The 14,519-nt window shown below is 45.0% G+C and overlaps 2 protein-coding genes across 6 annotated transcripts in view; both read left to right on the forward strand.

Moving 5' to 3' along the window:
• The window catches only part of LOC117802930 (nuclear pore complex protein Nup214-like), a 15,225-nt gene extending 15,044 nt beyond the window's left edge, over window positions 1-181 (forward strand). The window contains exon 12 of the mRNA XM_034663746.1: window positions 55-181. Coding sequence (XP_034519637.1) covers window positions 55-181 — 127 coding nt within the window. The remainder of the gene's footprint in view (window positions 1-54) is intronic.
• The window catches only part of LOC100466970 (nuclear pore complex protein Nup214), an 82,234-nt gene continuing 67,738 nt past the window's right edge, over window positions 24-14,519 (forward strand). For 2 of the 5 annotated variants that reach the window (XM_034664687.1, XM_034664689.1), the window contains exons 1-8: window positions 24-146; window positions 1,231-1,392; window positions 4,495-4,942; window positions 6,662-6,837; window positions 8,977-9,074; window positions 12,095-12,181; window positions 12,376-12,525; window positions 13,413-13,571. In XM_034664687.1, the coding sequence (XP_034520578.1) occupies window positions 1,266-1,392; window positions 4,495-4,942; window positions 6,662-6,837; window positions 8,977-9,074; window positions 12,095-12,181; window positions 12,376-12,525; window positions 13,413-13,571 (1,245 nt within the window). In that variant the 5' untranslated portion in view covers window positions 24-146; window positions 1,231-1,265. Of the gene's footprint in view, window positions 147-1,230; window positions 1,393-4,494; window positions 4,943-6,661; window positions 6,838-8,324; window positions 8,461-8,976; window positions 9,075-12,094; window positions 12,182-12,375; window positions 12,526-13,412; window positions 13,572-14,519 lie in introns of those variants that run through there. The other 3 variants (XM_034664688.1, XM_034664690.1, XM_019795282.2) reach the window with 3 other exon arrangements.

Consider the following 14,519-nt stretch of genomic DNA (forward strand, 5'->3'; position numbering starts at 1 on the left):
CTTCTACTTCTTTTTCTAGACTAATTGGGAGTCTTGGCTCCTGGAGGATTCTAGTCGAGCTGAACTGCCTGTGACAGACAAGAGTGATGACTCACTGCCCGTGGGAGTTGCCATCGACTATACGAACCAAGTGGAAATCACCATCAGTGAGTATGGCCTGCGTGGCTCAGTGCAGAAGTGATCTTTCTAATCATAGTTGATACTTAAATCCCGTTCTGCGTGTTCGTGACAAAATCTACTCTGCGGGGCACTTTTAACTTCTGGTAGCGCATTTTTACTTGAAGAATGGATACGGAGTGCATTGTGACGACGCTGGATTAACTTGGTGGACGTTCATTGATAAGATCAAAGCCAGACTCTGCGTGTGTGGGTGCATGTGTGCATATCTGTATGTGCTTTCGCATACGGGCGGAATCTAGAACAGGGATCTCATCCCCTTGTTTCTCTGTGCACTCCAGTTCCCGGGTGGCCTCCCACGGGAACAGCACCCTCATCCAGTCCCGCACAGCAGTGCTTGGTGTGAAGACACGGGACAGAGAATGGGGCCCTCAAGCACTTGGCTTCCAAAGCAAGCCTGAGTGTGTGCTCAGAGTGTGTCTTCTCCCTGCTGGAGCGTGGCCGGGCTGCACACGTGCAGCGGAACACGTATTCTCTGTTCTTCGGTGCTTCAGTGTAGACAGGTGTCCTCATCGAGCACCGTTAAGTTCCTTCCTGTCCTTTCCTTGGTCAGGTTATTGGGTCTCCTTAGCTCATTTACTTTGATTCTCTTCAACTCTTAATTGACAAAATACATCTTAGGATTCAGCTGTGGATGAATAAAGTGGTGTGACTGACCTTTCTTCGTCCTTCTGTGTGTTTTCCAAAGTGTGTAGTCTGTCACTTTTCTGCTAGACCGACCCCCTCCTAGAGACCCCTGTCTTGGTCAGGGGAACATCTTGAACACTGAGACACTCGTAAAAATCGCAGGAGCTTAGGGACAGTCACAGCTGCTGCAGGACTGCTGGCGCTTCCGTGCGGGGTCCGGCAGGACGGTGGCAGTCGATAATGGCAGGAGCTCTCTTTGAAGAGCTGGTGCTCGAGAGGCTGTTCGGGTGTGGATCGAAGCAAGTGGACTTGAGCTACTGATGGGGCGTCCGCTATACCCCTTCTCACTCGGGGTGGTCTTTCCCTTCCCGCCCAGGCCCTTCATCCCTTGGCTCTTTTTTCACTTGTGCTTTCTTTTTTTAACAGATGATGAGAAGACTCTTCCTCCCGCTCCAGTTCTTATGTTACTTTCAACAGATGGTGTGCTTTGTCCGTTTTATATGATCAATCAAAATCCTGGGGTTAGGTCCCTCATCAAGACGCCAGAGCAACTCTCATTAGAAGGAGAACGACAACCCAAGTCGTCAGGTACGTGCCTCTCCCTGCTGTCGCACAGAGGGAATACCAGAGGTTGGTTCTGGACCATTGCCAAGGATGCACACTGTGTAGGGACACGTAGTGGTCCTCTTCATTGGGGCAGTCTGTCTTAATGAGGCAGGGACTGTTCCTTGAACACAAGCACATTCTTGCATCCCTACAAGCTGTATTCTCCAACCTCTCCTTTAGGGAAAAGGAAGCCCAGCCAGAGGGAGCCCATCAGGTCATCTACCAACAATATCCTGTTACAGCACCCTGTACTATGTGGTCTGAATCCTGCAGACATGTGTGGTCCTGAGGGATTGGTTAAATATGTGGTTGTATGTGCATACAGTGAATGCCATGTAACTTCGGAATGTCGCATTTGTTGACAGAGTGCTAGTGGGACATATCATGAAAAAGCACTGTATACTTTATGATCCTTCTCTCATGAGAAGAAGGTATATACATAGGGAAAATATTAGAAAGGTGGATATTAAAATCTAAATAGTGGTTATAGTGGGTGGTGGGAACATTGGAGATTTTGTTTTTGTTTATATTTAATTTTCCTTAGGTTTTTTTTTTCCTCCTCCTCTTTGAAAATATTGCTTAAGTTGTATACCTTCATTGGAGGAAAATTAGAAAATACAAAACCACTTAAGAGCCCATCAGTCATCAAGCAATAGCCGTAGTGAACATTTTGGTACATATTCTGTACATACATAAATGCACGCATGCAAACGCTAATTTGTGTTTTCACATTTTTCACAGTGACAGTGTATCCCTTATGAGAACAAAATGTTAAACTTTTTAAAAGAGGATTGTTCGAAATTTTAAAACTTCACCACTATTTCTCTTTTTGAATTCTGTGACTATATAACTATCTCTGGCTAAAAAAATGTGTGGTGTAACCAGTTCTCTAAGAGAAAGCATGTTGACCAGCTGGGTTGGATAAGTTGACGGTATATTTTCTTGCTGCTTCCTAGTGCAGAGTGGGTTGTTCTGGAGCCGCCAGGACACCTGGGCTCCTCGCATTTGGCAGCGCGACCCCAAGTAGGAAGCCAGGTGACTGTGCGTAGCCTGTGTGAGCCTCGTGCTGGGGCATCTCCTTACCTACAGTGGATCCTCTTTGAGTTGTTGTTTGCACCACACACTGTCTACACTCAGTTGCATGGTCTCTCTGTGTGTTCACAAGCAGTACAGCCTGTGATGTTGGGAGCCTGCGGGATGATGTTTGTTTCTGAGCACAGTTCTGTGTGAAGGACTTTGCTACTAGCCCATCAAACCCCCAAGCACAGGCAGAGGCTAGCATTACTGTTCGCCTCTCCTAGAGAAAGCCCCCTTTTCTCTCACACTCAGTCCAGAGGAGGCAGCCGTGTTCAGATGAGCGGAAGAGAGCCTTGGAAGGGGGAGAAAGTAGCCTGCCAGCAGTAGCTAAAGCCTAGGCGGTGGGTCCAGGAGACATTAATGGTTCTGCCCATTCCCACGATACAGCTCCACGGATGCTGGGGTGAATGATCACGGGGGTTTTCATATGTTCAGTTCTATTTTCAGTTAGGAAAGTGCCTCTGATTTCTTTCGGGCCTGGCATATACTTTTCACATTGGTCTTTTGAACGTGCGTAGAAGTGACGAACAGCTATCCGTTTGTGTCTTTAAAGAAGTAAGCTGTTACTGGTTCTATGTTTATTGTATGAAAAAAATACTACATAAGCATTTTTATACTTCCGTAAAAGTGGCAGTTTACTGGGGTCTTTATCAGAAGTATTTTCATACCTGTATCCTAAGTGTTTCATTACTTTTGACACAGTGAAGGTAAATTATCAGTCAGCTCAGACAGTTTGGAAGAATCAAGATCCAGTAACATAAATGTGTTGATAAAAAACACTGCTTTCTTATTTATTTATTGAGCTACTGAATTTGGCAAATTAACATGTTTATAGAAAGTTTGGAAAATAGAGAAATATTTAAACCTACCTTTCCCTTCTGGGGTTTTTTTCATAAACATCTTTCTTCATAGTTGTAATCCTATCGTATACATCATTGGTGTGCAGGCTTTTAATTTAAATTGTGTTTCTGGGTTCTTACGTAATCTTCGTGATTCATTTAAAAGAGTGCTTACTAATCCATTGAACATCTTTTACCATTTGGGTTGTAATAAATGTCTTTTTCATGTCTTAGGTTCTTTCTGTAGGCTTTATTTTTAGAAGTGGGATTACTGAGTCCATTTTTTATGATTTTCGAGACATAATGCTAAGGTGTTTTCTAAAAGGTTATGCTAAATTAGGTACCTACTGGTGTAAAAGGTTTCAGGTTATTTTTCCCTTCCAAACATAGGGGGTTACACATATTTAAAGTTTGATAATTCAGCGAACAATAAAAATATGCATCATTTAAATTTGCACTTCTTTGATTAGACAGATTGAATGTATTATTTTACGAATTAGGTTCTCAGCTTGTATCAGTGTTGAAATTTCTTTATCTCGATTTGTATGAGCTTTTTAAAAAATATATAAAACATATTGTCATTTGCTACAGATTTTTTTAGTTTATTTACCTTTTAGTTATGTAACCATTTTTACTCGGTCAAATCTTAATCTTTTCCTTTTGTGATTTTTTTTTCTTGGTTGCATCTTGACTTTACTCACTTTTTGCCTCCTTTGTTTTGAGATGGACGCATACATGTCCTTCTGTATGTGTAGACATCTTTAATTTAGGTGGAACTGGTTTTAGTGACTATTCTGAAGTGGAGGTCTGAATTAAAGTTTTTCCCTGACTGCTGTGAAATGTTGCAGAGTGGTTTCCTTTTCACTGTAACCGTTGAGACCTGCGTATTTTCCTCTGTGGTTCAGCTAGGTGTTTGTGAAGTCCTGTTAATCTAACGTCGTTCCCTGTCCTCTTTTTCCTTCAAAGGTTTGTCTGTCTTACCATGTGGAAGGTGCTGTGGCAAGCCCACCATCCACCCCACTCCCTTTTCTTTCCCCCTCTTGAACTAGGACTGTTCTTGCCGGCTTTGTTCTGCCACAGCCCCTTTCCACTTGCTGTTTGTCATGTTGACCTCCACTGTTACCTTGCTAACTTCTCTCTTCCTTTTTCTCCATTTTGTTCACTGCAGGGAGTACTCCCACTACCCCAACCTCCTCTCAAGCCCCACAGAAGCTCGACGCACCAGCCCCTGCAGCACCCGTCTCTGGCCCACCTTCATCGCTGGCTGCTCCTCCCCCCACCTTCTCTTTGCCTTCTGCTGGTGGAGCTCCTGCTGTGTTCTCCTTCGGTTCTTCATCCTTGAAGTCATCTGCTTCTGTCCCAGGGGAGCCCCCTCCATATTCCAGCGGCTCGGGCGCACCTACCTTCTCTTTTGCTCCTCCTTCCCAAGCCTCCCTAGCGCCCACCCCTGTGGCCTCTCCCATGACGCCCTCCGCTGCCTCGTTCTCCTTTGGATCCTCGGGTTTTAAGCCTACCCTGGAGAGCACACCGATGCCAAGTGTGTCTGCTCCAAACTTAGGACTGAAGCCCGCCTTCCCACCCTCAGCCTCTGCAGTCAAGGTCAACCTTAGCGAGAAGTAAGTAACACTTGACAAAAAGTTTGCTGCTTCTGTGGCATGAGTAGAAATATCACATGTTATTCACTGGAAGTAGAGTCATTGTGGGTGAAGTTACAAATAGATTTTCTCTTTTTCCTGTTTCCCAAAGTAATAATGGCAAGTGGTAAGAATTTAAACAATAGGAAACATTTGTGTTTAATCAGTGGGATGGAATCCAGGAGAGTCTCTTAGAATTTTTTTTTTTAATCATTAGAGGTTTATATTTTTATGCTTGTTTTTGCTTTTTCAGATTTAAAATGTAGGAGATTCTCCTTATTTTATTTTTATTTATTACTTTATTTATATTTTTTGAAAGAGAGCGCCCATGCACAGGGAGGGGCAGAGGGAGAGGGAATCCCACACAGGCTCCATGCCCAGCACGGAGCCCGATGCGGGGCTGGATCTCAGAACTCCAAGATGATGATCTGAGCCAAAATCAAGAGTCGGACCCTTAACCAACGGAGGCACCCAGGTACCCTGATATTACTTATTTTAAAAAAATGAAGCATGGAGCACCTGGGTGGCTCAGTCGTTAAGCGTCTGCCTTCGGCTCAGGGTGTGATCCCGGTGTTCTGGGATTGAGCCCCACATCAGGCTCCTCCACTGGAAGCCTGCTTCTTCCTCTCCCACTCCCCCTGCTTGTGTTCCCTCTCTCGCTGGCTGTCTCTCTCTCTGTCAAAAATAAATAAAATCTTTAAAAAAAAAAAAAAAGAAGCAATAAGGAATATACGGCCAATGGGGGGAATGAATCTCTTGTAGTCCTTTTCCTCTTTACTCTCTGAACTGCTTTGTGACAGCCACCACGGTGGTCTATGAAGTTGTACCTGCATCAGTTGACTCTCCTGCCTGACGGTCCCCATGGGCTTCTCATTGCTCTTCCAGGACAGTCCAGACTCCTTAATGTGGTCCTCGGTTTCCTCCCCGTGTGGGTCCTACCAGCTCACTCAGATCCCATTTTTATTCTTCTTTATCTGCTGCTTGTGTTCTCCCCGCTGGAATGCAAGCCTCCTGCAGAAAGTGGGCCCTGGTACCTCACAACCCTCCCAGCTGTCCCGCTCTCCTCTGCTGGCTCTCGTTGCCACGGAGGCGGTGCCCGCTGTCGCCCCTGCTGCTGCCATTGTCACACAGCCACCTCATGCCAACAGCTGCCTGGGATTCCACTTCGTAGCCTCACTGAAATGTATCTGGCCAGTCAGCTCACACTGGACATTTAGATTGTTTTCGGGCTTTTGCTCTGTAGGTAAAACTTAACTTTCTATGTCCCTGAGCATCCCAAAGATGGTGATCTGCTCCCCTCTGCCTTTCTCACTCCCCAGAGGAGGTGAGCGCCCCAAAGCAAGCTCTCAGGAATTGCCTCGGCAGAAGGACAGTACTAGCCTCTCCTGAGTACAGTGGACTCCCAGCCTCCTTTTTTCCGACTTGGCTTGATAAAAGAAAAACATTTCACGTCCTGACAAACTTCATTTCTCCCTCATGTTAGGTGCTCGTTATTTTCGTGGAGTGGTTTACTCCTCAATACGCGGAAGATAAGATAAATGTTTCCTTGTAGCATTCACCTTTTGTAAGAAAGAGCTAAACATTTATGTGTCACAAAGGCAAAACCATAGGAGCAGTAAGTCCTCCGTTGGTGGCATTGCTCATGACCAGTGTGAAGGAGCCTCAGTGCGCGCTCCTCACACAGTCGGGCCGCCGTTTCAGGTTCACTGCCGTGGCTTCCTCCACTCCTGCCATCAGCTCCCAGGGTGCGCCCGCGACGCTGCCGTTCCCCTCTGCCTCCAAGCCGGCTGCTTCTGGACCCCTCAGCTACCCCACGCCCCTCTCAGCGCCACCCGGCTCCGTGTCTTCAAAGTCCTCAGTCTCTCCCTCGGCATCAGGTATGATTCTAAGCCAACTGCTCCAGAGCTCAGCTCCGAATTCTTACATTTGCGTGTTTCAGTTGTTAGGAAGCCTAGCCACCGCAGTCAGACTAGATCATTTGTTCTCGCTTCCTGTATCGCACACTGATGAGGTCTGACGGTCGTACTCTCAGTTGGGAGGATTGCCGCGACCTCCCTGCTGCCACGCTTGGCTCTCCTGACATTTCTCATGGAGCTGAGTGTGCTTGATGATTCAAAAGGAAGTCTCTTGTAGTGTGACATGTGTCTTCATGTGGAGCCTGCCCTGCGTGAAGGGCAGTTACAGAACAGTTTGTGAAGTTCCATAGAGGAGGAAGAGCCTGCGGTGACTCTTTGGCTTACGGCTTCTGACGGCCAACTGTGAGTTTCACACTCAGCCGTACTGTGAGCAAGTGTATTAAATAACGATTACAAGTGGAAATAGTTCTTATAACCAAGTTGGATCAGAGTGCATGGTACAACTCCACGAGCAAATGTACCTGGCCTCTCTTTTTTTCCCTTTCATACCTGCAGAAAGGTTGGGTAAACTGTGTAATGAAGACTGGGCCCTTCACCGAGACAATGCTTGGTAACATTTTGCACCATTTGCTTTGTGTCTTTTTAGCATATATTTTTTAAATAAAATATTTGAGAGTTAATTGCAGAGACTTCACCCCTAAACACATAAGCACATATCTCATAAATACAGGGGTACGTGATACATTATCACACTCAGGAAGTGTAACCATCATCTCATCTATAGCCCACATTGACACTTCCATGATTATCCCAATAATGTTCTTTATGGCTTTTTTCCCTCCAGTCAAGGACTACATGTTCTATTCCAGTTTTTTCTCTTTAGTCTAAGTGTCAGATATTTCTTAGCCTTTCTCATCTTTCTCAGCATTGACGTTTGTGGAGAGGTCAGGCCAGTAGTTTGGGAACAGTCCTTCAGTTTGGACTTGATTGTTTCCACACGATGAGATTCTATTTAAAAGTTTTGGGCAGTAATACCACATAGGTGATGGGTATCATGTCACATGATTTCATTTTGTCCTGACACGAGTAATATGAATTTGCTCATGTGGTTAGATGGTGTTTGCAGGTGTGTCTCAGTTTTTAAGTGGGTTATTTTCATGAATGTCAGCAATGATAATGTAGCCAGACATGTTTGGGTAAACATTTAGTGTTTGAGTGTCAGGAATAATGTTATCTTGGTAAATGTTGAGCAGGCACTGAGCTGGGAATTCCTGAAATCATATCTCTTACCTATCTTACCTATCGCTTAGTAGAAAAGACTGCCTTGTGGAGTTTGCCAAAGTCACTTCATTCTAGGACTTTTCCTCCAGTTCTGAAAGACGTCTGTCTATGACCCAGAAAGTTAAAGAGTCTTGCCTTAGTCTTTTCACATCTGTTTCAGTGCAGGCGAGAACATTTGAACTGTGACGCACATACGTGGTCTCCATTTCCACTGTTCACCACCCAGATCTCCACCCCCATCATTGTTGCCGTTATTTAATTCTTAAAGTTTGGAGGGTCCTGGGTTATTGGATTACAATTCCAGTGGCACTCTAGACTCCTTGGGGGATCTTCTCCCTAACAGTCCAGCCAGGCTCTCTGGAGGTGAGGTTTGGGTTTGAGTTTTTGGTATATTTGTTTTTTAAAAGCTCCCTGGGTGATTCTAATGTGCAAAAGAGCAAGGCTTGTTCTAGAAGCTTCCAGGAGGGTCCTGAAGACCCTGCGAGTTCTTATAAGGTAACGGGATTATTTGAACTTTGTCCCCAGTTCCCAGGGGTGCAACAAGAGTCTCTGGGGAGTAGGGATGGGCCAAATGGCCAGCCTCCTGGGCCTGCACAAACATGCACATACCTACTGCTATCAGAGACATTCCAGTTTTACCTGCTTTATAAAAGAGTTTCCCATCTAAAACGTACTACTGAAATCTTAAAAATGTATTACATGTTTTTTCTTTATCTTGGAACAGGCCTAACAAACTGGTGTCACTCTTGATAACAAAAATCATGAAGGGGGCCGGGGACACTGAGAAGCTTTTTCTTTTTAGATTTGAGGGAAGGACACATATGCTGGGAGAAATAATGGCAAGAAATGCTGTCTGTTTTCACTGACGTCTTATTCCAGCAGGGCGGTCTACTCAGGGCAGCCCAGGCCCCGTGCCCTCAATGGTACCGAAGTCACCCAGGATAACCCCTCCAGTGGCAAAGTCAGGCTCTCCCCAGGTATGTTCAGGCCCGACTTAACATGGTGTGAGTATTCATCTGCTGCCCGTCATGCATGTTTATAATAAAATGGGTTTTCGTGTTTTAGAACTCATGCCTTTGAAATAGTACTCAGGGCTATGTGATGGGAAATACTAAAATATGAGCTTGGAACATTTGTAATGTGTGTTTCTAAAAGCCATTTATCTCAATCCCAGAATCTTTTTTTTTTTTTTTTTAAAGATTTTTTAATTTCTTTATTCAACAGAGATAGAGACAGCCAGCGAGAGAGGGAACACAAGCAGGGGGAGTGGGAGAGGAAGAAGCAGGCTCATACAGGAAGAGCCTGATGTGGGGCTCGATCCCATAACGCCGGGATCACGCCCTGAGCCGAAGGCAGACGCCTAACCGCTGTGCCACCCAGGCNGTGTGTTTCTAAAAGCCATTTATCTCACCCAGAATCTTAGCCTTTTTTTCTCTGCTGGCTCCTGAGCTTGTCCGTATTGTGCTGTTCACTTTGTTGTATTCTCTCTCTGTCTGAAAAGACTGTAGCTCCTGATTTTTTCTCTCGTTCCCAAAGTAACTGAGAAATCTATACAGTGCCCTCTTTTTCTGTGCTTTCCAAAACATCTCCGTTTATCCACAACATCTCAGTTTATTTTACTTTTTTTATTGGCATATTATACACATGGAGGAAAAAAGTATTCCTGTATACCAGCTGAATACACCTTGGTAACCAACACTCAGATCAAGAAATGGCACATGACCAGGACCCCAGAGTTCTCCCTCATGTGTCCTGTGTGTCCTTTTAGTTATTCCCCTTGCCGAAGGGGGCTCCCTGCTATGATTTCTGACAGCGGAGCTTAGTTTGGCCTATTCATACCTTCTCTAAAGTGGAATCACACGGTGTGTATTCTTGTATCGGGCAGTTTGGCTCAGCGTTACGTTTGTGAGATTGATCCGTATCATTGTGGCTGTATGGAGTTCATTGGGTGGCGACACAAGTATTTATTCTACCCCAGACAGACATCGGAAGAGCTTCCAGGTTTCAGTTATTGCGAATAGCGTTGCCGTGAGCATGCTACTTGAGGTCTGGGGGTGAACATACGTATGCATTTCTGTTGGGCGCACGCCGAGCGGTGGAATTGCTGGGTCATAGAACATACGTGTATATTTCTCCTCAGTAAATGCCAGCTGAGAGTATGTGAGAGTCAGCTGCTCCGGATCCTCATCGGTTTATTTTTCATTTCTTATTGTCGTATTTTGTGGTTTTAATTAGTATTTTCCTGATGACCACTACAATTCAGTCTTTTTTCCATGTGATTTTGGCCATTTGAATATCTTCTTTAATGGTGTGTCTGTTCTCAAGTCTATAACTATTTTTCTATGGGGCTGTCTGTCTTCCTACTGATTTCTGTAAGAGTTCCTTGTTGGGTACACACATCCATGTGTGGACACAGGTAATGCAGATACTTTCTCTGTGAACTGCTTTTTCATTCTGCTCGTGATGTCTTTTGATGACAAGGTTTTAATATAGATTGGTATGTCTTTTTTTCTTTTATGATTAGTGCTTTTTGTGTTCTGGTTCCAAGGTCAAAAAGATTTTCCTGTGTTTTTCTAAAAGCTTTATTATTTTCTTTTCATATTTAGATTTATAGTCCGTCACCTCAGTTTATTATTATGGTTTAACTTCAAGAGAATTTTATGTCACCTTCCCACTTGATTTGCATGCCCTCGGGACCAGAGTCATGGTTTTTCCTTCTCTTTCCCAACCACAGCCCCACTCCTACCCTTAGCACAGACCCCCACAGGGCGCACAGTAAGTGCCCCGTTTACAGGGCTAGCTTTTGGCATAATGCTTGACTTGTGGGACTTGTTACATAAATGCTTGCTGTTTACGGGGTGCGTAGTAAGTGCCCAGCTTATAGGTCTAGCTTTTGTCATGGTGCATGACACGTGGTATTTATTAGATAAATGTTTGCTGTTTTAATGATTGCTTATGCAGTCTGAAAATCCTCTGTATGGTAATTGCTGTAGGTATCAAATAATCTAAAAGCCATCTCAAGTTACAATGTCTCTATAGCAAAATTCTTGATTTCTGTCTCCCCCAGAACTTGTTCCAGGTGGTTTCCTCAAGCCCCAAACCCAGAAGTCATTCTGGATCCCACTATTTAACAGCAGCTCCCCTTGGTCCTTCCTAGCGGAAGATTGTGTCAGCTGTGCTCTGATGTGGCGTGTGTGTGGCATAAATCCACATCTCTCACCCCTGTTAGCATCATATTTCAGGCCATTGTCATCTCTTGCCTTGTTACCCTCCTGACTGGTCTCCCTATTTCTTCTCCCTCTCACTAACATCTGTGCTTGATTTAGCAGCAAGAAGGATCTTTTAAAATCATAAATCAAAGAACAAACTCTCCTGGAACTCCAATAGTAGTTTTCCAGCACTCTTAGAAAAATATCCAGACTCCTTGGTTTAGTCGTACATGACCTGCCCAGCCCTTTCCACTTCCCTCCCTGACTTCTCTGGCCCACGTTTACTTTGTCTCTTGGCCTTCAACATGCCAGAGTTCTTTCCTGCCTCGCAGTCTCTGTGCTTGCTCACTCTCTGCCTGGAAGGTGTTTCCCCTAGAACTTTCCATAGGTTTCTGCTTTACCTCAGGACTCAGTCCAGAGGCTGTGCTCAGTGAGGACTTTCTGGGCCTTCTCTCCAGTCGTGCCCCCTTTCTCTTCTTAAGTTTCTGTTTACTTTTGTCCTGTCACTATCACCAGCTGGAATGATCTGATTTGTTTACTTCTTACCTGTCTTGGCCCAGGAGAACCTAACTGCCAGGAGAGTAGGGACCTCCTCTGTCTTGTTCACCTCTCTCTCCACTGTCTGGAACATGCCTTACAGCAAATAGGTACCCTGTCAGTATGGGTTCGAAAGAACGGGTGAGGGAGTAGTGACTGTATTGTGAGGGTGCCAGGCACTGAAGCAGCTGCTTCAAGAGGCCATACATGTGGTGGGGGTGCGTTTGTCAACCTTGTGCCTTCCATTTCAGGCGAAGTCACTTCAGCCTCCCGTCACAGAAAAGCAGGGACATCAGTGGAAAGAGTCAGATCCTGTGATGGCTGGAATTGGAGAGGAGGTAAAGTCGTTCCTGCAGATTTTTTCCAGAAGTAGCTCTGACCGTGAGCCTGGCGTGGCTCCGAGTGCAGACTTGTGCATGACTGTTTTGTCCTGGTGTTCAGCCGTGGTGCGCCCGGGGGCCATGTGCTATGAGGGCCCAGGAGCAGTGACAGCGTTCAGACCGAGGGCCTCCCTCTTTTCTGGCTCCCGCAGATTGCACACTTTCAGAAGGAGTTGGGAGAGCTGAAGGCCCGGACTTCCAAAGCCTGTTTCCAAGTGGGCGCTTCGGAGGAGATGAAGATGCTGCGAACGGAATCCAATGACCTGCACACCTTCCTTTTGGAGATTAAAGAGACCACAGAGGTCTGTGCTCGCTGACGTTCTTCCGGAGTTGGATTGCACTTCAATAGTTGCTCTCCTAGCACTCCATTCTTCAAGGACCCAGTGTTGTTTTTTTAGAACAATGGGTAGTTTACCTAGGAATGCCCAAGTTCAAATCCTCTCGTTAGCACTTAACAAGTTATGTGACTTAGACAAGTTAATGTTGCTACTCTAGGTTTTAGTTTTCTCATATAGAAAATGGAATAATAGTTACCACCCCATTGACCTATACCAGCCACTCCATAAAAGTCTATTATACTTTCTAATTTAGGTATATTTGAAAATTTACCTTATTTTATAATAAATTGTTAGGTTATAATAGAGTTAGGTTTAAGAGCATATACAGTATAGAAATACCAAGTATTACTGCTGATCTCAAACCGTCCTGTTTGGTAAGTGGTATTGCTCTGTCTGTCTTGCAAGTTAGGAGGCTGAAGCGTAGAGAGGTGAAATAATTTGCCCAGAGCCACCCAGTTGCCATGTGCCAGTCCCGGCCTGTCTGCCTCCAGAGCCCCGCTCTTAAAACATGCTCGCGAAGAGGAGAGTTCTCTGGGGTGTCGGCAGTGATTGTCTCCAGGTAGTGGGACTGTAGGTACTGTCAGTAGCTTTTCTTACTCTCTGAGTTTCTGGTCACTAGAATATTTGGTTTTTCAACGAGGAAGCAAAAATAACTGTAAAAAAGTGAATATTTGTATTTTCCTTTCCAAGCAGTGCATTTCTTTTTTGTATGAATTTCTGTTTGAATACTCACAGGTGCATCCTGTAAGCTATTTGAGAAACACCAAATAGTTGTCCTTGATCCGGACAGAAAGGTGTGTTTCTCAGAAATGCCGCTCTTTGTCTCAATACGGCCCTTGTACCTTTTCTAGTCTCTTCATGGAGATATCAGTACCCTGAAAACAACTTTACTCGAGGGCTTTGCTGGTGTGGAAGAAGCCAGGGAACAAAACGAGAGGGATTGCGACTCTGGGTATCTGCACTTGCTCTATAAGAGACCTCTGGACCCCAAGAGCGAAGCCCAGCTCCAGGTAGGAGAACCCAGCCCAAGTGAGCGTTTAAAACTGACTCCTGCAGGTCATTCTCCTTTGCCAGGTCTTGGTGCAGGTGCCTGCCCTTAGGAAGTTGTTGATTTCCTGTGAATAATTTGCCCACTTTCCATAGGTGTCCTTGGCTGTGACCAAAAAAGAGCACTTTTCATGTTTTGTAGAATTAAAACTAACATTAGAATTCTTGATTAGGGGCGCCTGGGTGGCACAGCGGTTAAGCGTCTGCCTTCGGCTCAGGGCATGATCCCGGCGTTACGGGATCGAGCCCCAACATCAGGCTCCTCCGCTGTGAGCCTGCTTCTTCCTCTCCCACTCCCCCTGCTTGTGTTCCCTCTCTCGCTGGCTGTCTCTCTCTGTCAAGTAAAAATAAAATCTTTAAAAAAAAATTTTAAAAAAGTAAATAAATAAATAAAAGAATTCTTGATTAAAGTGTAATCTTGGTAGAAAGCCTACCATTGAAAAATATAGATTTAAAAATCAGATCATAAATAATAAGTTTTTGTGTCGCAGTTACTCGTTGAGCACTAAGTACAGTGCTGGGTGTGTTTTACACATGATTTCTAGACTTCACCTGCGCTGCAAGATGAGAGTTACTGATACCATTACACAGTTGAGGAAGTTGGGCCCCGTGGTCTCAGGAGCTTGACCACGGTGATGATGTTAGTAAGAGTGAACAGTTGGAAAGCTCCACTTGCTGGGGCTCTTTCCTGTACACCATACTTCAACAAAGTTACTTCTCTCATTCTTTTATATTCTTATTTTCTGTTGTAGCCAAATCTGGTTTTTGTTTTCATCTTTCAATTTACCGAAAATTGTAGCATCACAGTCTTTAGAGGGGTCACCTCCTCCCTCCTCGCATTTGCCCAGAGTCCTGGTGGGAAATGGTGCACGGGTGGCCTCTCTGAACTTCCTCCCCTGGAATATGAGGTC

The sequence above is a fragment of the Ailuropoda melanoleuca genome, chromosome 7, assembly GCF_002007445.2.
Source record: "Ailuropoda melanoleuca isolate Jingjing chromosome 7, ASM200744v2, whole genome shotgun sequence".
Lineage (NCBI taxonomy): Eukaryota > Metazoa > Chordata > Mammalia > Carnivora > Ursidae > Ailuropoda > Ailuropoda melanoleuca.